The sequence below is a fragment of the Tamandua tetradactyla genome, chromosome 14 (assembly GCF_023851605.1).
Source record: "Tamandua tetradactyla isolate mTamTet1 chromosome 14, mTamTet1.pri, whole genome shotgun sequence".
Classification (NCBI taxonomy): Eukaryota; Metazoa; Chordata; class Mammalia; order Pilosa; family Myrmecophagidae; genus Tamandua; species Tamandua tetradactyla.
The window spans coordinates 86,286,596-86,311,796 of NC_135340.1; the positions used below are offsets into that span (position 1 = coordinate 86,286,596).

Sequence of the window (25,201 nt, forward strand, 5' to 3'; positions counted from 1 at the left end):
CCCCTTCCAACATGAAAAAGTTAGAATGACATAGCCTGAAGTGTGGGAAAAAGATCAAGGGCCACCTGTCTCTGTCTTCTCCACCCAATCAGTATTCAGCTCCCCCAGCCTGTCCTTAGAGTGAAATTTGAAGGCTGCCTGTGATTTCTGCTGACTCACCATCCTGTTCCTCTGCCCACAGGTCAAGTGCAAGGACTGTGGGGCCTTTGGGCACACAGTAAGAAGCACGAGGTGCCCCATGAAGCACTGGGCTCAGACCCTCAACCTCCAGCCTTTGCAGTCAGCTAAGAAAGACAAGGAGAACTGGGATCCATGCAAGGCCCCACAATTTCAGACCCCAGCTTCCATGAACGAGCCTGCCAGAGAGGACAGACAGAGACAGAGGTGTGGCATGGGGAGGGTTGAGACCCATCCTTGGGCTTTGAAACATTCAGGAGGTGGAGAGTGCCCACCTGTGTGCCTGCGTATCCATCTTCAGGCATGGGTGGGGAAACTGGGGAGATATAGGCAAGGGTTTCTACGTTACCCCAGGGCCTACACCCAGGAGCTGCTTTCATTTCTCACAGCCACCAGAGTGGAGGCACAGGGCCCATCTGGGATCTCTGCATGTGGCAGCAGGCAGCAATGCAATTGAGTCCAAGTTAGGCTGAGTGTGCAAAACCCCCAAGGCTGCCTGCAGTTGAGGATGGGTCACAGTGTCAGGAAGAAGAGTCTGTGCCATGTTGACAGGGCCTTCAATAGCTCCCTCAACCCCAAACATGGAAGGGGACAAGGTAAGGGATTTGCTTCCCAAGTAGGGCAGAGAGTAGGGGCCAGACCACCTCACCTTGTTTTGCAGGGAGGAAGAGGAGCAGAGGAATGTTCTCCTGTCGAAATGTCCCAGGGGACCCCAGGGGAAGCAGCAACAAAGTTGGGAGAAATGGACAGAAACCCTTCACTGTGTCAGGGTATGTCAGAACTCCTCACTGGTTCCCATCTCAGCGTCTCTTCAGGATACCCTGATTTGCTCCACTCCCATACCTGTTCATTTGATGACTTGCTAAAATTCAACTTTGGTGGGTGGAAATCCCGTTCCTCTGAGTACTTTGCCGACACCACCCTGGCCTGTGAGGCTTGGCTTGTGTGTGGTTAATAACAACATGTTGGCAGGGGCATTCTGATGCACGGGTGGGTGTGGTTCAACCGGGTATGTCTTCCTGAAGCGAGACTGCTATGTGGAAGACCACGCATCTTTGAATTTGGGACACAGATGCAGAAGCTGAGATGCAAAAATCATTAGGCAGGCAGAGTATGTCAAAGAGAGGAGGAAGGGGGCTTGTGCTTTGCTTCATTGAATGAGAGGCATTATGAAGAAACGATGCATTTTCTCACCCGACAGAAAAATCATATCAGGGTGATAAGAAGCTCTAACTTTCTGACCTCCATGCCTTTTGATGGGGTGATTTTCATTCTGCCTGATGGAGAGGAGATCCTGATATGTCTGTCGCGCACTCTCATGTCTTCCCAACAGTCTCCATGCAGGTTGATACCTCCCCACAAAACCCACAAGAAACCTCCACCGGTTCCCCCTCCTACCACATATTGGCTTCCCCTGGAGGGGCCTGTCATGAGATCCATGGGCCCTGACCTGTCTCCCACTCAAAGACCAGGACGGAGCATCTTCTCACATCCTGGATGAGGTGAAGCAGAGGAAGTTTATATCCCTTATCCCCACCAGCTGATCTCTCAGCACTTGAGGCTGCACCTTGCTGTCACTGAGCAGCTGACAGACAAGGGGCCAGTAGCTTATCTGTGACCTCCATCAATTGGACTGTGAAACTCTTAGCTGGAGCCACTGCTTCAACCTCCAGGCACCAGCCAAGCGTCCTGATGGGAACTCAAATTGTAGCCCACAGACTGCCACACAGAGTTTGGAGAATGACTCTAGTGTCAGCATCTGGGCACCAGGCAAGAAGTCAGCCCAGAAACCCATCCAGGCTTACCAGAATCCCCCAAAGAAACTGAGACCCAGCCTCTTCCAGCCACGGAGGCAAGGTACTCAGAGACATGATCAGGGGGTTGCCCACACCCTCCTGGCTCCTCCCGGTGCAACTGGGCTTGAACCCAAAGAGGCACCGGTCAGGAGCACACCCATGCAGGTGGCAGGCAGAGACCTCCTGGATCCAAATGACAGTGCTCACCTGAGTTTTGTCTGCACCACATCCTATTCATCACCATTGAGCCAAGGTCCAGCCCAGTGCCTCAGAATGGTCTTCACCAGATTGGAGAATGGGTGGTGGAGCTCCAGGTTTAGAACCTCCCCCAATCCCAGCCCCCGGGGAAAACTAGACATCCTGGGCAGAGTCCTCAGGCCTCAGGGCAGGCACAGGCACAACGTCCACAGGACCCACTGATGTCCCTCTATGAGGATCTTCTGGTCTCCTCCTCTGAGGACAGTGACTGGGGTTGAGACCCCACATGGCAGTGAAAGACCCTGCCCCCTTACCTCATGGGACTTGGAGGTGACTGAGAGGCAGAAGAGGGGATGGATTCAGGGAGCAGCTGTGTCTACTCCAGCTCTTATGAATGTGTACTCTGTGCGACCCCAGGTAAAGTAGGGGAGGGACACCCAGATACTGCCTCATTTAATTGGGTGATGGGAAGTAGTGGCTTCACAGGTGCTGCAGAAACTGTGTTTTGCAACTTATCGCAGCAGAAACTCTATTGCCAACCAGAAGATATGAAATGGATTGCCACTTGCTGGGCAGTTGATTGAATTTTGTCTGGAGGCACAGTCTCACCCTGTGGGAGCTACAGCTACTAGCATCTCTGCCCTGAGAAAAGCGATTCTGTGCCAGCTACAATGGGCAAGATTCTCTTGGCCGCTGAGTGTTCACTGTCATTGTAAATAGCTATTGAGCATTGCGTTCAACTGTAATAGTTTTGTTTGGTTTTCTTTCTTCCCCATTAGGCCCCGTGTGCAGCTGTTTTGAATTCAAAATATGGGGAGTGAAATTAAAAACTGTTCATCAGATAGTAATGAATACTGGGGAGTCAAGAGGAGATTGGTAACACACTGGTGTGTGTCAAGAGCCCCATGGCCTTTTAGATATACAGACCCTCAAGGGGAAAACCCAGCCCCACTCCATCAAATAGGCGGATAGGCAGGAAGCTCCAATGCTTCTTTATGCAGACAAAAGCAGGATAAGTCACACGTTGGATTGTTTCTCTCTTCAGCTCACCCTGGAAACAGCTGGTGGGCTTGAAGACATGTGGAAGCTGTCATCTGCCCTGCAGAGGTTCAACGTGCATTAGGGGGTGGGGGAGAGTCTGGGCCTCAGGGGATGGTCTGCCACACTCTGGAGAACTCTATCAGGCAGGAAAGTGAGAGAACCACCTCAGGTGCAGGGTTACTTTGCTTTGCTTGCTCTCCATATTCTCTAACATTTAAAGCTGATGACTGGCATCAGTCAAACTTTGGTGGGGGTGGGTGTAGGATTTGTAAGTATGCCACCAATGGATAGCCATGCATTGGGTGGCTTAAGAGGACCTCAGTGTATCTCTTGAGGTTCTGGAGGCCAGCAGCATGAAATGAAGGTGTCAGCCCATCTATGCTTCCTCTGCAGGCTCTAGGAGCACAGGCCTCCGCTTCTTTGCCTGCTTTTGGGGTTCCCAGGCCTTTCTGGGCTTGTCAGTAGCCCGAGGCCAATCCCTACTTCCTTCTTCATGTGAACATCTTTTCCCGTGCAGACGTCTTCTCTGTCATACTCAAAGCACAGCTTTGTCCAGTGTGCCCTCTTCTTGACTCTCCTTTGTTAAAACTATCAAAAAGTGCATGTGCCACAGACATGGTGGCCTCCTTAGACAGCATCAGCCATTCCCCAAGGTGATGATCTCGCACCACCATTCGCTACTTTCTTCTCACAGCAATAAGTGTATGCGCTCCTAAACCTCCCAGACGCCAGCGTTGCTGGAAGAGAAATATCGGAAATGACAGAACTGTCATGGGAAAAGATCAGTGTTTCAGGAAAGAAACCGAAGGAAACCCCAAAACACGGTAAGCAAGTGTGAAGCTGAATGAGCTAAGCAACAGATGCCCTCAGGCAGATCATGCAGGGACACACATTGGAGTCCAAAGGCCAGGTGCAGAAGAATACAGGGAGTATACATCTATCTGTAGGCGTTTTTGATTCCCTTCCTAAAATCTGTATTGTTAAAATCCACAGGTGTTTGTGCACCAAAAATGCTTAAATGCCTGGCTGGGGCAGGGAAATTCCCAGTATGATGTGTCAGGGCCTGATGACATCAAAGCTGAGTGGATTGGTTGGATTGGATTAGAGAGCAGCTGATCACATGACAGCTGTGAGCATAAGGTTGGCCGGAGAAGGAAACCGCCACCACTGACTTGTCCACCAGAATGGTGGGAGCAGCATTGCTTCCCCGAGGGTTTGCCCTGCACCTACCTGCAAGCGATCTACTTGCAGACAGCAGGAACGCAGCTGGATTTCAGGTTGGTTTGCATTTGGGTCTTCGCTAGGACCCTCGGTGAATTAGTTCAGTGGGAGAAATTCGTAATGGGGGACAGAGGTGGAGACACTACTTTAGGTGTTGGATTGAGGATCCCTTAACTTTTTCAAAGTATTCCTCAGAGGGATCAAAAGGACCATTCTAAGTTCGATGCCAAATAACCCATGAAGCTTGAAATTCCAAGACATCTACCTTGGAAACAAGGTTTGGTCCAAAGGGCTTTCGGGATCTAAGCTTGATTTCTGCCTCCTTAGCTCAGGGATATTCATGTCATGCATATTAGAAAGTATATCAAATGCACGGTGCTGGGTGGGGGTGGGGGTGGGGGTGCACGGGGTGGCAGGAAGGAAGGAAAAGCGGTCGTGGCAAGAGTTCAGACCTTCGGTGGGGAAGTTACCAGTCTGGCAGCAGAGAGAAGTTTCCTATGATATCGTCAGAAGGGTCTCCTCTCAAGAGGAATGTGTTAATGTGAGTTTAGTGGAGTAGAGCATTCTTTCTTGTCGACTTCTGACTGTGCTAGCCACTTGGTTAATGGGTAGCAGTCCCAGAGTTCCCTATATTTTCAAACTCGGGAGAAATGTTGCCTTTCCTCTTACTGATACTGTCTATAAAAGTAGACCATCACAGAGTCTGACATAGCAGGTATTGAAGGGTGCTAATCTCAGTCCAACATCTGTAAGATGAAAGTTTTGTCTGACACAGGATAGACGTACAAGGGGAAGTCATTGTGGTAGAGGATGGTCAATGTCTCAGAAGGATCCACCACTTCATGGAAAGAGCAGAACGAAGGCTGTGTTACCTCTCCCACCCTCTGCCATTTGGGTAAGTGAGGGTCTCCTTTCTGTATGCACATGAAATATATCTTTCCATTCTTGTGAAAGGGGAATTGCAACATTGGGTATCTGTGGAACTGTGACCTGAAGCCCAAAGAGATGAAGACCAGAAGATGAGGCACTGACAGAAGGGGCCAGTGGGGCAGAGGGCTCCTCCAACAGAGGAGGAGAATGCAAGGGTAAGTGGAGGCTTTGACCTTGCACACCGGGGTTCCAAGAGTGTGAGTTTGAACATAGGAAAGTTCTGTGCCTGGAATTCCCTTTCCGCTCCCCATTCTTGCCTGGTCTGGCTTTTGAACCACACCAGGTAGACATGGTGAGGGTCTCTCTCCAACATTGGCTGTTGGCATGAACCATAGATCTTGAAATGCCTTACACCTAAAGTGCCACCTGTCCCTGTCCTCTCCACTCAATCATTATTCAGCTCCCCCAGCCTGTCCTTCGAGTGAAATTTGAAGGTTGCCTGTAATTTCTGCTGACTCACCCTTCCCTTCTTCTGCCCACAGGTAAAGTGCAAGGATTGTGGGGCCTCAGGGCACATGGCAAGAAGTACGAGGTGCCCCAAGAAGCGCTGGGCTCAGACCCTCAACTTCCAGCATTTACAGTCAGCTAAGAAAGACAAGGAGAACCAAGATCCACATAATGCACTGCAACTCGAGATCCCTGCTTCCTTGAACAAGCCTTCCAGAGAGGACAGACAGAGACAGAGGTGCGGCATGGGGAGGGTTAGTGTTGGGTAGCTGATGGCTGGTTAGTTGATGGCTGGGGGTAAGTTGCCATACTCAGTCAGTCACACAGACAGAGAGCACACAGCACATGACTCAGGAGATAACACTCAGGGGAGAGTGGAAGGCGTTATTCAGGAAGTGCACAGGCTTATATAGGCTAGGAAGCATGCAGGGACACGTGTCGGGTTGGGATTGGTCACTGTTGTTGCTAGGGTGGAGGGCAGATTTCTGGGATTGGTCACCAATGTTGTAGGACGGAGGTCAGATTTCTGGTATTGGTCACCATTGTTGCTAGGGCGGAGGGCAGATTCCAGGTCAGCCATTTTGTGTTTTCTGGCATGAGCAATGGCAGCGATGTTAGTGATATTTCATGGGTTCTCGAACAGGTTGGGACTCATCTTTGGGCTTTGAAGCATTCAGGAGATGGAGAGCACCCACCTCTGTGCGTGTGCATCCATCTTCAGGCATGGGCGGGGAAATCGGAGAGACATACGCAAGGATCACTAGGTCATCTCAGGGTCTACCCTCAGGAGCTACATTTACTCATCGCAGCCAATAAAGGTGGGCACAGGGCACATCTTGAAAGCTTACAAGTGGCAGCAGGCAGCAGGTAGCAATGCTATCGAGTCCAGGTTAGGCTAAGTGTTGCAAAGCTCAGAAGGTTGCCAGCCGTTGGAGATGCATCCGGGTGTCAGAAAGAACGGTCTGTGCCACGTTGACAGGGTCTTCAATAGCTCACTCAAGCCCAAACCTGGAAGTGGACGGGATAAGGGATTTGCTTCCCAAATGGGGTAGAGTGTAGGGAGCAGACCACCTCACGCAGGGTTTTTATTTTCTTATGTATTTATTTTCTGAAGCATTTATTTATTTACTTATTTGTTTGTTTGATTGTTTGTTTATTTTGGCAGGGAGGAAGAGGAGCAGAGGAATGCTCTACTGCCAAAACTTCCCAGGTGAACCCATTGGAAGCAGCAGCAAGACTGGAGAGAAATGCCTCTCTACATCGGGGTAAGTCTCGTCCCTGGCTCCCACCTCAATGCCTCGTCAGGGTACCCTGGTTTGCTCCACTCCCATACCCGTTCAGTTGAGGGTGTGCTAAAAGTCCATTCCGGAGAATGGGAATCCCGTTCATCTGAGGCCTTTGCGACACCAGCCTTGCCCGTGAGGCTTGAGTTGTGGGCGGTTAACAACAACACGCTAGCGGGGGCATTCTGATGCACGGGCAGGTGGGGTTCAATCTGGTGTGTCTTCCCAAAGCTAGAACGCTATATGGAAAACCACACATCTTTGAATTGGGGATACGGATGCTCAGATGCAAAGATCATTAGGCAGGCAGAGTGTGGAGAAGAGGGTAGGAAAAGGGATTGTGTTTTCCTTCGCTTCATGAGAGGCAATGTTAAGAAATGATGCACTTTCGAGCCCGATAGAAATATCATATGAAGGCGATAATAAGCTTTACTTATCCATCCTCCGTGCCTTTTGATGGGGGTGATTTTAAATCCACTTGATTGAGAGGAAATCCTGACATGGCTATCGTATGCTCTCGTGTCTTGCCGACAGCGTCCATGCCGGCCGATGCCTCTCCACGCAACCTCCAAGGGACCGCCATCGGTCCCTCCACCCACGTGTCCGCCTCCCCCAGAGGGGCCTGTCATGAGATCCATGGACCCTGCCTTGTCCCTGACTCGAAAACCAGGACTGAGCGTCTTCTGGCCCCCTGGACGGGATGAAGCAGAGGAAGTGGATAGCCCTGCGGCCCCCCAGCCGGCTTCCCAGCACTTAAGAATGGACTTCGCGGTCACTGATCAGCTGGCAGTACAGGGGCCTGCTGCTTGCTCCCGTCACCTCCGCCGACCGGCCCGTGAAAGACCTAGCCAGGGCCATGGCCTCAACTTCCAGGCACCAGCCAAGGGTCCTGCTGTGAACTCAAATTGCAGCCCACAGCCTGTCACAGAGAGATCCGAGAAGGACTCGAGCATCAGCATCCGGGCACGAGGCAAGAGGTCTGCTCAGAGACCCACCCAGCCTTGCCAGAATCCCCCCAAGAAACCGAGACCCAGCCCCTTCCAGCCACTGAGGCAGGGTACTCAGAGTCCTCATCAGGGGGTTGCGCACATCCCCCAGGCTCTTCCCAGTGCAACTGCACTTGGACCCAAAGAGGTACCCCTGTACAGGCGGCAAGTGGTCAGGAGCACACCGGTACAGGTGGCAAGCAGAGACCTCGACGACCCAAAGGACAGAACTCAACTGAGTTTTGTCCGAGCTTGCACCACGTCCCACCCTCCACCATCGAGCCAGAGTCCAGCCCAGTGCCTCAGAATGGTCTTCTCCAGACTGGGGAATGGGTGGTGGAGCTCCAAGTTCTGTTCCTCCCTCGCCTCCCCATCCCCTGAGAAAAGTAGAGATCCCAGACAGAGCCCTCAGGGCTCAGAGCAGGTGCAGGCACAATGCCCACGGGATCCAGTGACGTCCCTCTATGAGGATCTTCTGGTTTCCTCCTTTGAGGACAGTGACTGGGATTGAGACCCCACATGGCAGTCAAAGACCCTGCCTCTGGACCTCATGTGACATGGAAGAGAACGAGAGACAGAGGAGGGGAAGGATGCAGGAAGCAGCTGTGTCTCCCCCAGCTCTGGTTGATGTGGGACTGTGTCTCCCCCAGCACTTCGTGGGACCCCAGATCTAGTTGGGGTGGGGGTGGGGGGACACCCAGACACTGCCTCTTTCAATTGGGTGGTGGGAAGGAGTGGCTTAACAGGTGCTGCAGAAACTGTGTTTTGCAACTTAGCGCAGCAGAAACTCTATTGCCACCCAGAAGATATGAAACGGATCGCCACTTGCTGTGCAGTTGACTGAATTTTGCATGACAGGGGGCACAGCCTCACCCTTTGGGAGCTACGGCTACTAGCATCCCTCCCCTGGGAAAGGTGATTCTGTGCCAGCTAAAATGGGCAAGATTCTCTTGGCCTTTGATTGTTCACTGTCATTGTAAATAGCTATTGCGCATCGCGTTCCACGGTAATAAAGTTCCATTTGTTTTTATGTTTTCCCAATTAGGACCCGTGTGTAGGTGTTTTGAATTTGCAATATAAGGGGCCGTCTTAAAACCCGTTCCTCAGATGCCCTTTCCTTGGGCGTAAAGGGGAGATTAGTGACACAGTGGTATCGAGGGCCCCAGCCTCCAGGGGAAAACCCAGCCCTGCCCCAACAAATAGGCTGATAGGCAGGCACTCCAATGCCTCTCCATGCACAGCAAAGCAGGAGAAGTCGCGCGTTGCATTATTTCTCTGTTCGGCTCCCATTGGGATCACCTGGAATCAGCTGGGGGGCTCTAAGGCATGTGGAGGGCTGTTGTCCTCCTCGGATAAGAAGCTCAATACTTATTCGATCGTATGGGGGTGGGGGTGGGGGTGGGGGTGGGGGTGGGGGTGGGGGTGGGGTTAGGGCCTGGGGCTAGGGCTGGTCCAGCACACTCTGTAGATCTCTTTGGGGCAGGAAAGCCTGAGGGCCACCTCGGCTGGCGGGCCAAGGCCACACTTTGCTTTACTTGCGGCTCACATTCTCTAACATGTAATACAGCCTATAACCGGCGCCAGTCAAACTTGGGTGGGGGTCGGGGGTAGGTATTGGGAGTGTGCCACCAAAGGATCACCTCAAATTGGGCGGCTTAAGATGACATCAGTGCATCTCTCAAAGTTCTGGAGGCCAGCAGTGCGAAATGAAGATGTCAGTCCATCAGGTGTGAACCTGAATGGGCTGGGCAACAGACGTCCTCAGGCGGAATTTGCGGCGATGAGACACTTGATCTCATCCAAAGGCAAGGTGCAGAAGGATCCAGGGAGTGTCCTTACATCTCTAGACGCTCTGGATTCCTTTCCTAAAATCTATATTGTTAGGATCCACAGGTGATGGCGTATCAAAAACCTTGGCATGCCCGGCCTGGCTAGGGTCGGGGAATTCCCGGTATGTTGTGCCAGGGGCTGATTACATCAAAGTTGAGTGGATTGGTTGGATTGGATTAGAGAACATCCCATCACGTGGCAGCTATCAGCATAAGTTTGGCCGGAGAGGGGAACCGCCACCACTGACCCGTCCACCAGGATCCTGGGAGCAGCATCGCTTCCCGGAGGGTTTGCCCTGCATCTACCTACAGGACATCTACTTGCAGACGGCAGGAACGCAGCTGGATTTCAGGTTGCTTTCCATTTGGGTCCTCAGTAGGCCCCTCGGTGAATGAGTCTAGTGGGAGAAATTTGCAGTGGGGGACACTACTCTAAGTGTTGGGTCGCGCTTATTCCTTAACTTCGGAAAAGTGTTTCTTAGAGGGGTAAAATGGGCCATTCTAAATGAGATGCCAACTAACCCCGTGAAGCATCAAATTCCAAGGCATCTACCTGGGGAAACAAGCTTTGGTCCAAAGGGCTTTAAGGAGCTAAGCTTGGTTTCTCCCTTTTAGCTCAAGCGCATTCATTTCCTGTATATGAGAAACTAGATCCAAAGCCTGGTGCTAGCTGGGGTTGGGGTGGGGGATGGCAGGTTAAATGGTCATGGCAAGAGTTCAGCCCTTCCATGCGGAAGTCACCTGTCCGGCAGCAGAGCGGAGAAGCTTCCTAGGACAATTCGGTGTCCAAAGTGTCTCCGCTGAAGTGGAATGGGTTCATTTGAGTTTGGAGGAGGGGAGCATCCTTTACTGTAGATTTCCGACGGCGTTAGCCACTTGGCAATGCTGGGCAGCATTCCCAGAGTTCCCCCTTTTCCTCATTCGGGGGAAGTGTTGTCTTCCATCTCCCAAACACTGTCTATTAAGGGAGACTATCGCAGAGTCCGAAAGAGCCGGTGTGGAAGGGTGCTAATCTCAATGCAGCATCGGGAAGATGGACGTTTTGATTGACCCGGGATTCTATTAAGAGGGGAGGTCATCGTGGTGGAGGATGGTCAATGCCTCAGGAGGGGCCATCCCTTCATGAGAAGAGCAGAGCGAGGGCCGGGTTCACTCCTCCTCCTCATTCCTGTATGCCCATGACATTTCTCTTTCCTTCCTTGTGATCCAGGTTCTCCAACACTGTGTACCAGTGGAAGCCTCACCTGAAGCCCAAAGGGTCTAGGCAGTCCCCACGAAGCCCAGAACATGAAGCAGCGACAGAAGAGGCCAGCGGGGCTGAGAGCGCCTCCACCAGAGGAGGAGGATGCCAGGGTAAGTGGGGGCTTTGCTCTTTCAGGACCGGGGCCCCCAGACTGTGAGTCTGAACATCGGCAAAGTTCTGTGCCCAGAATTCCCTTTCCCCTCCCCACCCACACCTGGCCTGGATTTTTTTGGGCCTCGCCGGGTAGACACGGTGAACCAGAGCACCTGAGGAGCAGCCTCAGTCCCCATTGCCCTGCCCACCCAGGTGTTCCTCCGAGCCTGGAAACCTGACTGATTCCTCATGGGCGACACCACCCATCCTTCATCCTAGGGTCTCTCTTCAACGTTGGCTGTTGGCAGCAACCATAGAACTTGAAATGCCTTCCACCTAAAGGGCCGCCTGTTCCTCAGTCTCCTCCACACAATCAGTATTCAGCTGCCCCAGTCTGTCCATCGAGTGAATTTTGAAAGCTGCCTGTGCTTTCTGCTGACTCACCCTCCCCTTCCTCTGCCCACAGGTCAAGTGCAAGGACTGTGGGGCCTTTGGGCACACGGCAAGAAGCATGAGGTGCCCCATTAAGCGCTGGGCTCAGATTCTCGACCTCCAGCCTCTGGGGTCAGATAAGAAAGACACGGAGAACCGGGATCCATGCAAGGCCCCACAACTCCAGACCACAGCTTCCTTGAACAAGCCTGCCAGAGGGGACAGACAGAGACAGAGGTGCGGCACGGGGAGGGTTGGGACCCATCCTTGGGCTTTGAAGCAGTCAGGAGATGGAGAGCACCCACCTCTGTGCGTGTGCATCCATCTTCAGGCATGGGCGGGGAAACCGGAGAGACATAGGCAAGGATCACTAGGTGATCTCGGGGTCTACCCTCAGGAGCTACTTTTACCCATCACAGCCAATAAAGGTGGGCACAGGGCACATCTTGCAACCTTGCATGTGGCAGCAGGCAGCAGGCAGCAATGCTATCGAGTCCAGGTTAGGCTGAGTGTTGCAAAGCCCAGAAGGCTGCCAGCCACTGGAGATGCATCCGGGTGTCAGAAAGAACGGTCTGTGCCACGTTACAGGGTCTTCAATAGCTCACTCACCCCCAAACCTGGAAGTGGACGGGATAAGGGATTTGCTTCCCAAATGGGGCAGAGTGTAGGGAGCAGACCACCTCAGGCAGGGTTTTAATTTTCTTATGTATTTATTTTCTGATGCATTCATTTATTTACTTATTTGTTTGTTTGATTGTTTGTTTATTTTGGCAGGGAGGAAGAGGAGCAGAGGAATGCTCTACTGCCCAATCTTCCCAGGGGAACCCATTGGAAGCAGCAGCAAGACTGGACAGAAACGCCTCTCTACATCAGGGTAAGTCTCATCCCTGGCTCCCACCTCAATGCCTCGTCTGGGTACCGTGGTTTGCTCCACTCCCACACCCGTTCACTTGAGGGTGTGCTAAAAGTCCATTCCGGAGAATGGGAATCCCGTTCATCCGAGGCCTTTGCGACACCAGCCTTGCCCGTGAGGCTTGAGTTGTGGGCGGTTAACAACAACACGCTAGCGGGGGCATTCTGATGCACGGGCAGGTGGGGTTCAATCTGGTGTGTCTTCCCAAAGCTAGAACGCTATATGGAAAACCACACATCTTTGAATTGGGGATACGGATGCTCAGATGCAAAGATCATTAGGCAGGCAGAGGGTGGAGAAGAAGGTGGGTAAAGGGCTTGTGTTTTCCTTCGCTTCATGAGAGGCAATGTTAAGAAATGATGCACTTTCGAGCCCGATAGAAATATCATATGAAGGCGATAATAAGCTTTACTTATCCATCCTCCGTGCCTTTTGATGGGGGTGATTTTAAATCCACTTGATTGAGAGGAAATCCTGACATGGCTATCGTATGCTCTCGTGTCTTGCCGACAGCGTCCATGCCGGCCGATGCCTCTCCACGCAACCTCCAAGGGACCGCCACCGGTCCCTCCACCCACGTGTCCGCCTCCCCCGGAGAGGCCTGTCATGAGATCCATGGACCCTGCCTTGCCCCTGGCTCGAAAACCAGGACTGAGCGTCTTCTGGCCCCCTGGACGGGATGAAGCAGAGGAAGTGGATAGCCCTGCGGCCCCCCAGCCGGCTTCCCAGCACTTAAGAATGGACTTCGCGGTCACTGATCAGCTGGCAGTACAGGGGCCTGCTGCTTGCTCCCGTCACCTCTGCCGACCGGCCCGTGAAAGACCTAGCCAGGGCCATGGCCTCAACTTCCAGGCACCAGCCAAGGGTCCTGCTGTGAACTCAAATTGCAGCCCACAGCCTGTCACAGAGAGATCCGAGAAGGACTCGAGCATCAGCATCCGGGCACGAGGCAAGAGGTCTGCCCAGAGACCCACCCAGCCTTGCCAGAATCCCCCCAAGAAACCGAGACCCAGCCCCTTCCAGCCACTGAGGCAGGGTACTCAGAGTCCTCATCAGGGGGTTGCGCACATCCCCCAGGCTCTTCCCAGTGCAACTGCACTTGGACCCAAAGAGGTACCCCTGTACAGGCGGCAAGTGGTCAGGAGCACACCGGTACAGGTGGCAAGCAGAGACCTCGAGGACCCAAAGGACAGAACTCAACTGAGTTTTGTCCGAGCTTGCACCACGTCCCACCCTCCACCATCGAGCCAGAGTCCAGCCCAGTGCCTCAGAATGGTCTTCTCCAGACTGGGGAACGGGTGGTGGAGCTCCAGGTTCCGTACCTCCCTCGCCTCCCCATCCCCTGAGAAAAGTAGAGATCCCGGACAGAGCCCTCAGGGCTCAGAGCAGGTGCAGGCACAATGCCCACGGGATCCAGTGACGTCCCTCTATGAGGATCTTCTGGTTTCCTCCTCTGAGGACAGTGACTGGGATTGAGACCCCACATGGCAGTCAAAGACCCTGCCTCTGGACCTCATGCGACTTGGAAGAGATCGAGAGACAGAGGAGGGGAAGGATGCAGGAAGCAGCTGTGTCTCCCCCAGCTCTGGTTGATGTGGGACTGTGTCTCCCCCAGCACTTCGTGGGACCCCAGATCAAGTTGGGGTGGGGGTGGGGGGACACCCAGACACTGCCTCTTTCAATTGGGTGGTGGGAAGGAGTGGCTTAACAGGTGCTGCAGAAACTGTGTTTTGCAACTTAGCGCAGCAGAAACTCTATTGCCAACCAGAAGATATGAAACGGATCGCCACTTGCTGTGCAGTTGACTGAATTTTGCATGACAGGGGGCACAGCCTCACCCTTTGGGAGCTACGGCTACTAGCATCCCTCCCCTGGGAAAAGTGATTCTGTGCCAGCTAAAATGGGCAAGATTCTCTTGGCCTTTGATTGTTCACTGTCATTGTAAATAGCTATTGCGCATCGCGTTCCACGGTAATAAAGTTCCATTTGTTTTTATGTTTTCCCAATTAGGACCCGTGTGCAGGTGTTTTGAATTTGCAATATAAGGGGCCGTCTTAAAACCCGTTCCTCAGATGCCCTTTCCTTGGGCGTAAAGGGGAGATTAGTGACACAGTGGTATCAAGGGCCCCAGCCTCCAGGGGAAAACCCAGCCCTGCTCCATCAAATAGGCCGATAGGCAGGCACTCCAATGCCTCTCCATGCACAGCAAAGCAGGAGAAGTCGCGCGTTGCATTATTTCTCTGTTCGGCTCCCATTGGGATCACCTGGAATCAGCTGGGGGGCTCTAAGGCATGTGGAGGGCTGGTGTCCTCCCCGGATAAGAAGTTCAACACTTATTCGATCGTATGGGGGTGGGGGTGGGGGTGGGGGTGGGGGGGGGGGGGGGGGTGGGGGTGGGGTTAGGGCCTGGGGCTAGGGCTGGTCCAGCACACTCTGTAGATCTCTTTGGGGCAGGAAAGCCTGAGGGCCACCTCGGCTGGCGGGCCAAGGCCACACTTTGCTTTACTTGCGGCTCACATTCTCTAACATGTAATACAGCCTATAACCGGCGCCAGTCAAACTTGGGTGGGGGTCGGGGGTAGGTATTGGGAGTGTGCCACCAAAGGATCACCTCAAATTGGGCGGCTTAAGATGACATCAGTGCATCTCTCCAAGTTCTGGAGGCCAGCAGTGCGAAATGAAGATGTCAGTCCATCAGGTGTGAACCTGAATGGGCTGGGCAACAGACGTCCTCAGGCGGAATTTGCGGCGATGAGACACTTGATCTCATCCAAAGGCAAGGTGCAGAAGGATCCAGGGAGTGTCCTTACATCTCTAGACGCTCTGGATTCCTTTCCTAAAATCTATATTGTTAGGATCCACAGGTGATGGCGTATCAAAAACCTTGGCATGCCCGGCTGGCTAGGGTCGGGGAATTCCCGGTATGTTGTGCCAGGGGCTGATTACATCAAAGTTGAGTGGATTGGTTGGATTGGATTAGAGAACATCCCATCACGTGGCAGCTATCAGCATAAGTTTGGCCGGAGAGGGGAACCGCCACCACTGACCCGTCCACCAGGATCCTGGGAGCAGCATCGCTTCCCGGAGGGTTTGCCCTGCATCTACCTACAGGACATCTACTTGCAGACGGCAGGAACGCAGCTGGATTTCAGGTGGCTTTCCATTTGGGTCCTCAGTAGGCCCCTCGGTGAATGAGTCTAGTGGGAGAAATTTGCAGTGGGGGACACTACTCTAAGTGTTGGGTCGCGCTTATTCCTTAACTTCGGAAAAGTGTTTCTTAGAGGGGTAAAATGGGCCATTCTAAATGAGATGCCAACTAACCCCGTGAAGCATCAAATTCCAAGGCATCTACCTGGGGAAACAAGCTTTGGTCCAAAGGGCTTTAAGGAGCTAAGCTTGGTTTCTCCCTTTTAGCTCAAGCGCATTCATTTCCTGTATATGAGAAACTAGATCCAAAGCCTGGTGCTAGCTGGGGTTGGGGTGGGGGATGGCAGGTTAAATGGTCATGGCAAGAGTTCAGCCCTTCCATGCGGAAGTCACCTGTCCGGCAGCAGAGCGGAGAAGCTTCCTAGGACAATTCGGTGTCCAAAGTGTCTCCGCTGAAGTGGAATGGGTTCATTTGAGTTTGGAGGAGGGGAGCATCCTTTACTGTAGATTTCCGACGGCGTTAGCCACTTGGCAATGCTGGGCAGCATTCCCAGAGTTCCCCCTTTTCCTCATTCGGGGGAAGTGTTGTCTTCCATCTCCCAAACACTGTCTATTAAGGGAGACTATCGCAGAGTCCGAAAGAGCCGGTGTGGAAGGGTGCTAATCTCAATGCAGCATCGGGAAGATGGACGTTTTGATTGACCCGGGATTCTATTAAGAGGGGAGGTCATCGTGGTGGAGGATGGTCAATGCCTCAGGAGGGGCCATCCCTTCATGAGAAGAGCAGAGCGAGGGCCGGGTTCACTCCTCCTCCTCAGTCCTGTATGCCCATGACATTTCTCTTTCCTTCCTTGTGATCCAGGTTCTCCAACACTGTGTACCAGTGGAAGCCTCACCTGAAGCCCAAAGGGTCTAGGCAGTCCCCACGAAGCCCAGAACATGAAGCAGCGACAGAAGAGGCCAGCGGGGCTGAGAGCGCCTCCACCAGAGGAGGAGGATGCCAGGGTAAGTGGGGGCTTTGCTCTTTCAGGACCGGGGCCCCCAGACTGTGAGTCTGAACATCGGCAAAGTTCTGTGCCCAGAATTCCCTTTCCCCTCCCCACCCACACCTGGCCTGGATTTTTTTGGGCCTCGCCGGGTAGACACGGTGAACCAGAGCACCTGAGGAGCAGCCTCAGTCCCCATTGCCCTGCCCACCCAGGTGTTCCTCCGAGCCTGGAAACCTGACTGATTCCTCATGGGCGACACCACCCATCCTTCATCCTAGGGTCTCTCTTCAACGTTGGCTGTTGGCAGCAACCATAGAACTTGAAATGCCTTCCACCTAAAGGGCCGCCTGTTCCTCAGTCTCCTCCACACAATCAGTATTCAGCTGCCCCAGTCTGTCCATCGAGTGAATTTTGAAAGCTGCCTGTGCTTTCTGCTGACTCACCCTCCCCTTCCTCTGCCCACAGGTCAAGTGCAAGGACTGTGGGGCCTTTGGGCACACGGCAAGAAGCATGAGGTGCCCCATTAAGCGCTGGGCTCAGATTCTCGACCTCCAGCCTCTGGGGTCAGATAAGAAAGACACGGAGAACCGGGATCCATGCAAGGCCCCGCAACTCCAGACCACAGCTTCCTTGAACAAGCCTGCCAGAGGGGACAGACAGAGACAGAGGTGCGGCACGGGGAGGGTTGGGACCCATCCTTGGGCTTTGAAGCAGTCAGGAGATGGAGAGCACCCACCTCTGTGCGTGTGCATCCATCTTCAGGCATGGGCGGGGAAACCGGAGAGACATAGGCAAGGATCACTAGGTGATCTCGGGGTCTACCCTCAGGAGCTACTTTTACCCATCACAGCCAATAAAGGTGGGCACAGGGCACATCTTGCAACCTTGCATGTGGCAGCAGGCAGCAGGCAGCAATGCTATCGAGTCCAGGTTAGGCTGAGTGTTGCAAAGCCCAGAAGGCTGCCAGCCACTGGAGATGCATCCGGGTGTCAGAAAGAACGGTCTGTGCCACGTTACAGGGTCTTCAATAGCTCACTCACCCCCAAACCTGGAAGTGGACGGGATAAGGGATTTGCTTCCCAAATGGGGCAGAGTGTAGGGAGCAGACCACCTCAGGCAGGGTTTTAATTTTCTTATGTATTTATTTTCTGATGCATTCATTTATTTACTTATTTGTTTGTTTGATTGTTTGTTTATTTTGGCAGGGAGGAAGAGGAGCAGAGGAATGCTCTACTGCCCAATCTTCCCAGGGGAACCCATTGGAAGCAGCAGCAAGACTGGACAGAAACGCCTCTCTACATCAGGGTAAGTCTCATCCCTGGCTCCCACCTCAATGCCTCGTCTGGGTACCGTGGTTTGCTCCACTCCCACACCCGTTCACTTGAGGGTGTGCTAAAAGTCCATTCCGGAGAATGGGAATCCCGTTCATCCGAGGCCTTTGCGACACCAGCCTTGCCCGTGAGGCTTGAGTTGTGGGCAGTTAACAACAACACGCTAGCGGGGGCATTCTGATGCACGGGCCGGTGGGGTTCAATCTGGTGTGTCTTCCCAAAGCTAGAACGCTATATGGAAAACCACACATCTTTGAATTGGGGATACGGATGCTCAGATGCAAAGATCATTAGGCAGGCAGAGGGTGGAGAAGAGGGTGGGTAAAGGGCTTGTGTTTTCCTTCGCTTCATGAGAGGCAATGTTAAGAAATGATGCACTTTCGAGCCCGATAGAAATATCATATGAAGGCGATAATAAGCTTTACTTATCCATCCTCCGTGCCTTTTGATGGGGGTGATTTTAAATCCACTTGATTGAGAGGAAATCCTGACATGGCTATCGTATGCTCTCGTGTCTTGCCGACAGCGTCCATGCCGGCCGATGCCTCTCCACGCAACCTCCAAGGGACCGCCACCGGTCCCTCCACCCACGTGTCCGCCTCCCTCGGAGAGGCCTGTCATGAGATCCATGGACCCTGCCTTGCCCCTGGCTCGAAAACCAGGACTGAGCGTCTTCTGGCCCCCTGGACGGGATGAAGCAGAGGAAGTGGATAGCCCTGCGGCCCCCCAGCCGGCTTCCCAGCACTTAAGAATGGACTTCGCGGTCACTGATCAGCTGGCAGTACAGGGGCCTGCTGCTTGCTCCCGTCACCTCCGCCGACTGGCCCGTGAAAGACCTAGCCAGGGCCATGGCCTCAACTTCCAGGCACCAGCCAAGGGTCCTGCTGTGAACTCAAATTGCAGCCCACAGCCTGTCACAGAGAGATCCGAGAAGGACTCGAGCATCAGCATCCGGGCACGAGGCAAGAGGTCTGCCCAGAGACCCACCCAGCCTTGCCAGAATCCCCCCAAGAAACCGAGACCCAGCCCCTTCCAGCCACTGAGGCAGGGTACTCAGAGTCCTCATCAGGGGGTTGCGCACATCCCCCAGGCTCTTCCCAGTGCAACTGCACTTGGACCCAAAGAGGTACCCCTGTACAGGCGGCAAGTGGTCAGGAGCACACCGGTACAGGTGGCAAGCAGAGACCTCGAGGACCCAAAGGACAGAACTCAACTGAGTTTTGTCCGAGCTTGCACCACGTCCCACCCTCCACCATCGAGCCAGAGTCCAGCCCAGTGCCTCAGAATGGTCTTCTCCAGACTGGGGAACGGGTGGTGGAGCTCCAGGTTCCGTACCTCCCTCGCCTCCCCATCCCCTGAGAAAAGTAGAGATCCCGGACAGAGCCCTCAGGGCTCAGAGCAGGTGCAGGCACAATGCCCACGGGATCCAGTGACGTCCCTCTATGAGGATCTTCTGGTTTCCTCCTCTGAGGACAGTGACTGGGATTGAGACCCCACATGGCAGTCAAAGACCCTGCCTCTGGACCTCATGCGACTTGGAAGAGATCGAGAGACAGAGGAGGGGAAGGATGCAGGAAGCAGCTGTGTCTCCCCCAGCTCTGGTTGATGTGGGACTGTGTCTCCCCCAGCACTTCGTGGGACCCCAGATCAAGTTGGGGTGGGGGTGGGGGGACACCCAGACACTGCCTCTTTCAATTGGGTGGTGGGAAGGAGTGGCTTAACAGGTGCTGCAGAAACTGTGTTTTGCAACTTAGCGCAGCAGAAACTCTATTGCCAACCAGAAGATATGAAACGGATCGCCACTTGCTGTGCAGTTGACTGAATTTTGCATGACAGGGGGCACAGCCTCACCCTTTGGGAGCTACGGCTACTAGCATCCCTCCCCTGGGAAAAGTGATTCTGTGCCAGCTAAAATGGGCAAGATTCTCTTGGCCTTTGATTGTTCACTGTCATTGTAAATAGCTATTGCGCATCGCGTTCCACGGTAATAAAGTTCCATTTGTTTTTATGTTTTCCCAATTAGGACCCGTGTGCAGGTGTTTTGAATTTGCAATATAAGGGGCCGTCTTAAAACCCGTTCCTCAGATGCCCTTTCCTTGGGCGTAAAGGGGAGATTAGTGACACAGTGGTATCAAGGGCCCCAGCCTCCAGGGGAAAACCCAGCCCTGCTCCATCAAATAGGCCGATAGGCAGGCACTCCAATGCCTCTCCATGCACAGCAAAGCAGGAGAAGTCGCGCGTTGCATTATTTCTCTGTTCGGCTCCCATTGGGATCACCTGGAATCAGCTGGGGGGCTCTAAGGCATGTGGAGGGCTGGTGTCCTCCCCGGATAAGAAGTTCAACACTTATTCGATCGTATGGGGGTGGGGGTGGGGGTGGGGGTGGGGGTGGGGGTGGGGGTGGGGGTGGGGTTAGGGCCTGGGGCTAGGGCTGGTCCAGCACACTCTGTAGATCTCTTTGGGGCAGGAAAGCCTGAGGGCCACCTCGGCTGGCGGGCCAAGGCCACACTTTGCTTTACTTGCGGCTCACATTCTCTAACATGTAATACAGCCTATAACCGGCGCCAGTCAAACTTGGGTGGGGGTCGGGGGTAGGTATTGGGAGTGTGCCACCAAAGGATCACCTCAAATTGGGCGGCTTAAGATGACATCAGTGCATCTCTCAAAGTTCTGGAGGCCAGCAGTGCGAAATGAAGATGTCAGTCCATCAGGTGTGAACCTGAATGGGCTGGGCAACAGACGTCCTCAGGCGGAATTTGCGGCGATGAGACACTTGATCTCATCCAAAGGCAAGGTGCAGAAGGATCCAGGGAGTGTCCTTACATCTCTAGACGCTCTGGATTCCTTTCCTAAAATCTATATTGTTAGGATCCACAGGTGATGGCGTATCAAAAACCTTGGCATGCCCGGCCTGGCTAGGGTCGGGGAATTCCCGGTATGTTGTGCCAGGGGCTGATTACATCAAAGTTGAGTGGATTGGTTGGATTGGATTAGAGAACATCCCATCACGTGGCAGCTATCAGCATAAGTTTGGCCGGAGAGGGGAACCGCCACCACTGACCCGTCCACCAGGATCCTGGGAGCAGCATCGCTTCCCGGAGGGTTTGCCCTGCATCTACCTACAGGACATCTACTTGCAGACGGCAGGAACGCAGCTGGATTTCAGGTGGCTTTCCATTTGGGTCCTCAGTAGGCCCCTCGGTGAATGAGTCTAGTGGGAGAAATTTGCAGTGGGGGACACTACTCTAAGTGTTGGGTCGCGCTTATTCCTTAACTTCGGAAAAGTGTTTCTTAGAGGGGTAAAATGGGCCATTCTAAATGAGATGCCAACTAACCCCGTGAAGCATCAAATTCCAAGGCATCTACCTGGGGAAACAAGCTTTGGTCCAAAGGGCTTTAAGGAGCTAAGCTTGGTTTCTCCCTTTTAGCTCAAGCGCATTCATTTCCTGTATATGAGAAACTAGATCCAAAGCCTGGTGCTAGCTGGGGTTGGGGTGGGGGATGGCAGGTTAAATGGTCATGGCAAGAGTTCAGCCCTTCCATGCGGAAGTCACCTGTCCGGCAGCAGAGCGGAGAAGCTTCCTAGGACAATTCGGTGTCCAAAGTGTCTCCGCTGAAGTGGAATGGGTTCATTTGAGTTTGGAGGAGGGGAGCATCCTTTACTGTAGATTTCCGACGGCGTTAGCCACTTGGCAATGCTGGGCAGCATTCCCAGAGTTCCCCCTTTTCCTCATTCGGGGGAAGTGTTGTCTTCCATCTCCCAAACACTGTCTATTAAGGGAGACTATCGCAGAGTCCGAAAGAGCCGGTGTGGAAGGGTGCTAATCTCAATGCAGCATCGGGAAGATGGACGTTTTGATTGACCCGGGATTCTATTAAGAGGGGAGGTCATCGTGGTGGAGGATGGTCAATGCCTCAGGAGGGGCCATCCCTTCATGAGAAGAGCAGAGCGAGGGCCGGGTTCACTCCTCCTCCTCAGTCCTGTATGCCCATGACATTTCTCTTTTCTTCCTTGTGATCCAGGTTCTCCAACACTGTGTACCAGTGGAAGCCTCACCTGAAGCCCAAAGGGTCTAGGCAGTCCCCACGAAGCCCAGAACATGAAGCAGCGACAGAAGAGGCCAGCGGGGCTGAGAGCGCCTCCACCAGAGGAGGAGGATGCCAGGGTAAGTGGGGGCTTTGCTCTTTCAGGACCGGGGCCCCCAGACTGTGAGTCTGAACATCGGCAAAGTTCTGTGCCCAGAATTCCCTTTCCCCTCCCCACCCACACCTGGCCTGGATTTTTTTGGGCCTCGCCGGGTAGACACGGTGAACCAGAGCACCTGAGGAGCAGCCTCAGTCCCCATTGCCCTGCCCACCCAGGTGTTCCTCCGAGCCTGGAAACCTGACTGATTCCTCATGGGCGACACCACCCATCCTTCATCCTAGGGTCTCTCTTCAACGTTGGCTGTTGGCAGCAACCATAGAACTTGAAATGCCTTCCACCTAAAGGGCCGCCTGTTCCTCAGTCTCCTCCACACAATCAGTATTCAGCTGCCCCAGTCTGTCCATCGAGTGAATTTTGAAAGCTGCCTGTGCTTTCTGCTGACTCACCCTCCCCTTCCTCTGCCCACAGGTCAAGTGCAAGGACTGTGGGGCCTTTGGGCACACGGCAAGAAGCATGAGGTGCCCCATTAAGCGCTGGGCTCAGATTCTCGACCTCCAGCCTCTGGGGTCAGATAAGAAAGACACGGAGAACCGGGATCCATGCAAGGCCCCGCAACTCCAGACCACAGCTTCCTTGAACAAGCCTGCCAGAGGGGACAGACAGAGACAGAGGTGCGGCACGGGGAGGGTTGGGACCCATCCTTGGGCTTTGAAGCAGTCAGGAGATGGAGAGCACCCACCTCTGTGCGTGTGCATCCATCTTCAGGCATGGGCGGGGAAACCGGAGAGACATAGGCAAGGATCACTAGGTGATCTCGGGGTCTACCCTCAGGAGCTACTTTTACCCATCACAGCCAATAAAGGTGGGCACAGGGCACATCTTGCAACCTTGCATGTGGCAGCAGGCAGCAGGCAGCAATGCTATCGAGTCCAGGTTAGGCTGAGTGTTGCAAAGCCCAGAAGGCTGCCAGCCACTGGAGATGCATCCGGGTGTCAGAAAGAACGGTCTGTGCCACGTTACAGGGTCTTCAATAGCTCACTCACCCCCAAACCTGGAAGTGGACGGGATAAGGGATTTGCTTCCCAAATGGGGCAGAGTGTAGGGAGCAGACCACCTCAGGCAGGGTTTTAATTTTCTTATGTATTTATTTTCTGATGCATTCATTTATTTACTTATTTGTTTGTTTGATTGTTTGTTTATTTTGGCAGGGAGGAAGAGGAGCAGAGGAATGCTCTACTGCCCAATCTTCCCAGGGGAACCCATTGGAAGCAGCAGCAAGACTGGACAGAAACGCCTCTCTACATCAGGGTAAGTCTCATCCCTGGCTCCCACCTCAATGCCTCGTCTGGGTACCGTGGTTTGCTCCACTCCCACACCCGTTCACTTGAGGGTGTGCTAAAAGTCCATTCCGGAGAATGGGAATCCCGTTCATCCGAGGCCTTTGCGACACCAGCCTTGCCCGTGAGGCTTGAGTTGTGGGCAGTTAACAACAACACGCTAGCGGGGGCATTCTGATGCACGGGCCGGTGGGGTTCAATCTGGTGTGTCTTCCCAAAGCTAGAACGCTATATGGAAAACCACACATCTTTGAATTGGGGATACGGATGCTCAGATGCAAAGATCATTAGGCAGGCAGAGGGTGGAGAAGAGGGTGGGTAAAGGGCTTGTGTTTTCCTTCGCTTCATGAGAGGCAATGTTAAGAAATGATGCACTTTCGAGCCCGATAGAAATATCATATGAAGGCGATAATAAGCTTTACTTATCCATCCTCCGTGCCTTTTGATGGGGGTGATTTTAAATCCACTTGATTGAGAGGAAATCCTGACATGGCTATCGTATGCTCTCGTGTCTTGCCGACAGCGTCCATGCCGGCCGATGCCTCTCCACGCAACCTCCAAGGGACCGCCACCGGTCCCTCCACCCACGTGTCCGCCTCCCTCGGAGAGGCCTGTCATGAGATCCATGGACCCTGCCTTGCCCCTGGCTCGAAAACCAGGACTGAGCGTCTTCTGGCCCCCTGGACGGGATGAAGCAGAGGAAGTGGATAGCCCTGCGGCCCCCCAGCCGGCTTCCCAGCACTTAAGAATGGACTTCGCGGTCACTGATCAGCTGGCAGTACAGGGGCCTGCTGCTTGCTCCCGTCACCTCCGCCGACTGGCCCGTGAAAGACCTAGCCAGGGCCATGGCCTCAACTTCCAGGCACCAGCCAAGGGTCCTGCTGTGAACTCAAATTGCAGCCCACAGCCTGTCACAGAGAGATCCGAGAAGGACTCGAGCATCAGCATCCGGGCACGAGGCAAGAGGTCTGCCCAGAGACCCACCCAGCCTTGCCAGAATCCCCCCAAGAAACCGAGACCCAGCCCCTTCCAGCCACTGAGGCAGGGTACTCAGAGTCCTCATCAGGGGGTTGCGCACATCCCCCAGGCTCTTCCCAGTGCAACTGCACTTGGACCCAAAGAGGTACCCCTGTACAGGCGGCAAGTGGTCAGGAGCACACCGGTACAGGTGGCAAGCAGAGACCTCGAGGACCCAAAGGACAGAACTCAACTGAGTTTTGTCCGAGCTTGCACCACGTCCCACCCTCCACCATCGAGCCAGAGTCCAGCCCAGTGCCTCAGAATGGTCTTCTCCAGACTGGGGAACGGGTGGTGGAGCTCCAGGTTCCGTACCTCCCTCGCCTCCCCATCCCCTGAGAAAAGTAGAGATCCCGGACAGAGCCCTCAGGGCTCAGAGCAGGTGCAGGCACAATGCCCACGGGATCCAGTGACGTCCCTCTATGAGGATCTTCTGGTTTCCTCCTCTGAGGACAGTGACTGGGATTGAGACCCCACATGGCAGTCAAAGACCCTGCCTCTGGACCTCATGCGACTTGGAAGAGATCGAGAGACAGAGGAGGGGAAGGATGCAGGAAGCAGCTGTGTCTCCCCCAGCTCTGGTTGATGTGGGACTGTGTCTCCCCCAGCACTTCGTGGGACCCCAGATCAAGTTGGGGTGGGGG

At 53.7% G+C, this 25,201-nt stretch overlaps 3 protein-coding genes and 1 long non-coding RNA gene across 4 annotated transcripts; all 4 read left to right on the forward strand.

Annotated features, from left to right (window-relative positions):
• Positions 1 to 5,929: 5,929 nt before the first annotated feature.
• On the forward strand, positions 5,930 to 7,689 carry LOC143655214 (uncharacterized). Its single transcript, XR_013162116.1, has 3 exons — positions 5,930 to 6,048; positions 6,976 to 7,075; positions 7,628 to 7,689. It is a non-coding gene; the product is annotated as an uncharacterized LOC143655214 (long non-coding RNA).
• Positions 7,690 to 11,195: 3,506 nt separating this feature from the next.
• On the forward strand, positions 11,196 to 14,065 carry LOC143655493 (protein FAM90A5-like). The gene is made up of 4 exons (XM_077126743.1): positions 11,196 to 11,261; positions 11,711 to 11,913; positions 12,496 to 12,550; positions 13,103 to 14,065. Exons 1-4 carry the CDS (start codon positions 11,196 to 11,198, stop codon positions 14,063 to 14,065), a joined length of 1,287 nt encoding a protein of 428 aa, XP_076982858.1.
• A 2,610-nt stretch (positions 14,066 to 16,675) lies between these two features.
• On the forward strand, positions 16,676 to 19,545 carry LOC143655494 (protein FAM90A5-like). The gene is made up of 4 exons (XM_077126744.1): positions 16,676 to 16,741; positions 17,191 to 17,393; positions 17,976 to 18,030; positions 18,583 to 19,545. Exons 1-4 carry the CDS (start codon positions 16,676 to 16,678, stop codon positions 19,543 to 19,545), a joined length of 1,287 nt encoding a protein of 428 aa, XP_076982859.1.
• Positions 19,546 to 22,156: 2,611 nt separating this feature from the next.
• On the forward strand, positions 22,157 to 25,026 carry LOC143655495 (protein FAM90A5-like). The gene is made up of 4 exons (XM_077126745.1): positions 22,157 to 22,222; positions 22,672 to 22,874; positions 23,457 to 23,511; positions 24,064 to 25,026. The coding sequence occupies exons 1-4, from the start codon at positions 22,157 to 22,159 to the stop codon at positions 25,024 to 25,026; spliced, it is 1,287 nt and encodes a 428-aa protein (XP_076982860.1).
• The last annotated feature ends 175 nt before the right edge of the window (positions 25,027 to 25,201 follow it).

Excerpts from the sequence above, each read along its gene's own strand:
- LOC143655493 (XM_077126743.1), top strand. The coding sequence starts at position 11,196 with ATGAAGCAGCGACAGAAGAGGCCAGCGGGGCTGAGAGCGCCTCCACCA. Across the intron at positions 11,262-11,710 it reads CAGAGGAGGAGGATGCCAGG|GTCAAGTGCAAGGACTGTGG; the intron begins GTAAGTGGGGGC and ends CTCTGCCCACAG. Across the intron at positions 11,914-12,495 it reads GGGGACAGACAGAGACAGAG|GGGAACCCATTGGAAGCAGC; the intron begins GTGCGGCACGGG and ends CAATCTTCCCAG.
- LOC143655495 (XM_077126745.1), top strand. The coding sequence starts at position 22,157 with ATGAAGCAGCGACAGAAGAGGCCAGCGGGGCTGAGAGCGCCTCCACCA. Across the intron at positions 22,223-22,671 it reads CAGAGGAGGAGGATGCCAGG|GTCAAGTGCAAGGACTGTGG; the intron begins GTAAGTGGGGGC and ends CTCTGCCCACAG. Across the intron at positions 22,875-23,456 it reads GGGGACAGACAGAGACAGAG|GGGAACCCATTGGAAGCAGC; the intron begins GTGCGGCACGGG and ends CAATCTTCCCAG.
- LOC143655494 (XM_077126744.1), top strand. The coding sequence starts at position 16,676 with ATGAAGCAGCGACAGAAGAGGCCAGCGGGGCTGAGAGCGCCTCCACCA. Across the intron at positions 16,742-17,190 it reads CAGAGGAGGAGGATGCCAGG|GTCAAGTGCAAGGACTGTGG; the intron begins GTAAGTGGGGGC and ends CTCTGCCCACAG. Across the intron at positions 17,394-17,975 it reads GGGGACAGACAGAGACAGAG|GGGAACCCATTGGAAGCAGC; the intron begins GTGCGGCACGGG and ends CAATCTTCCCAG.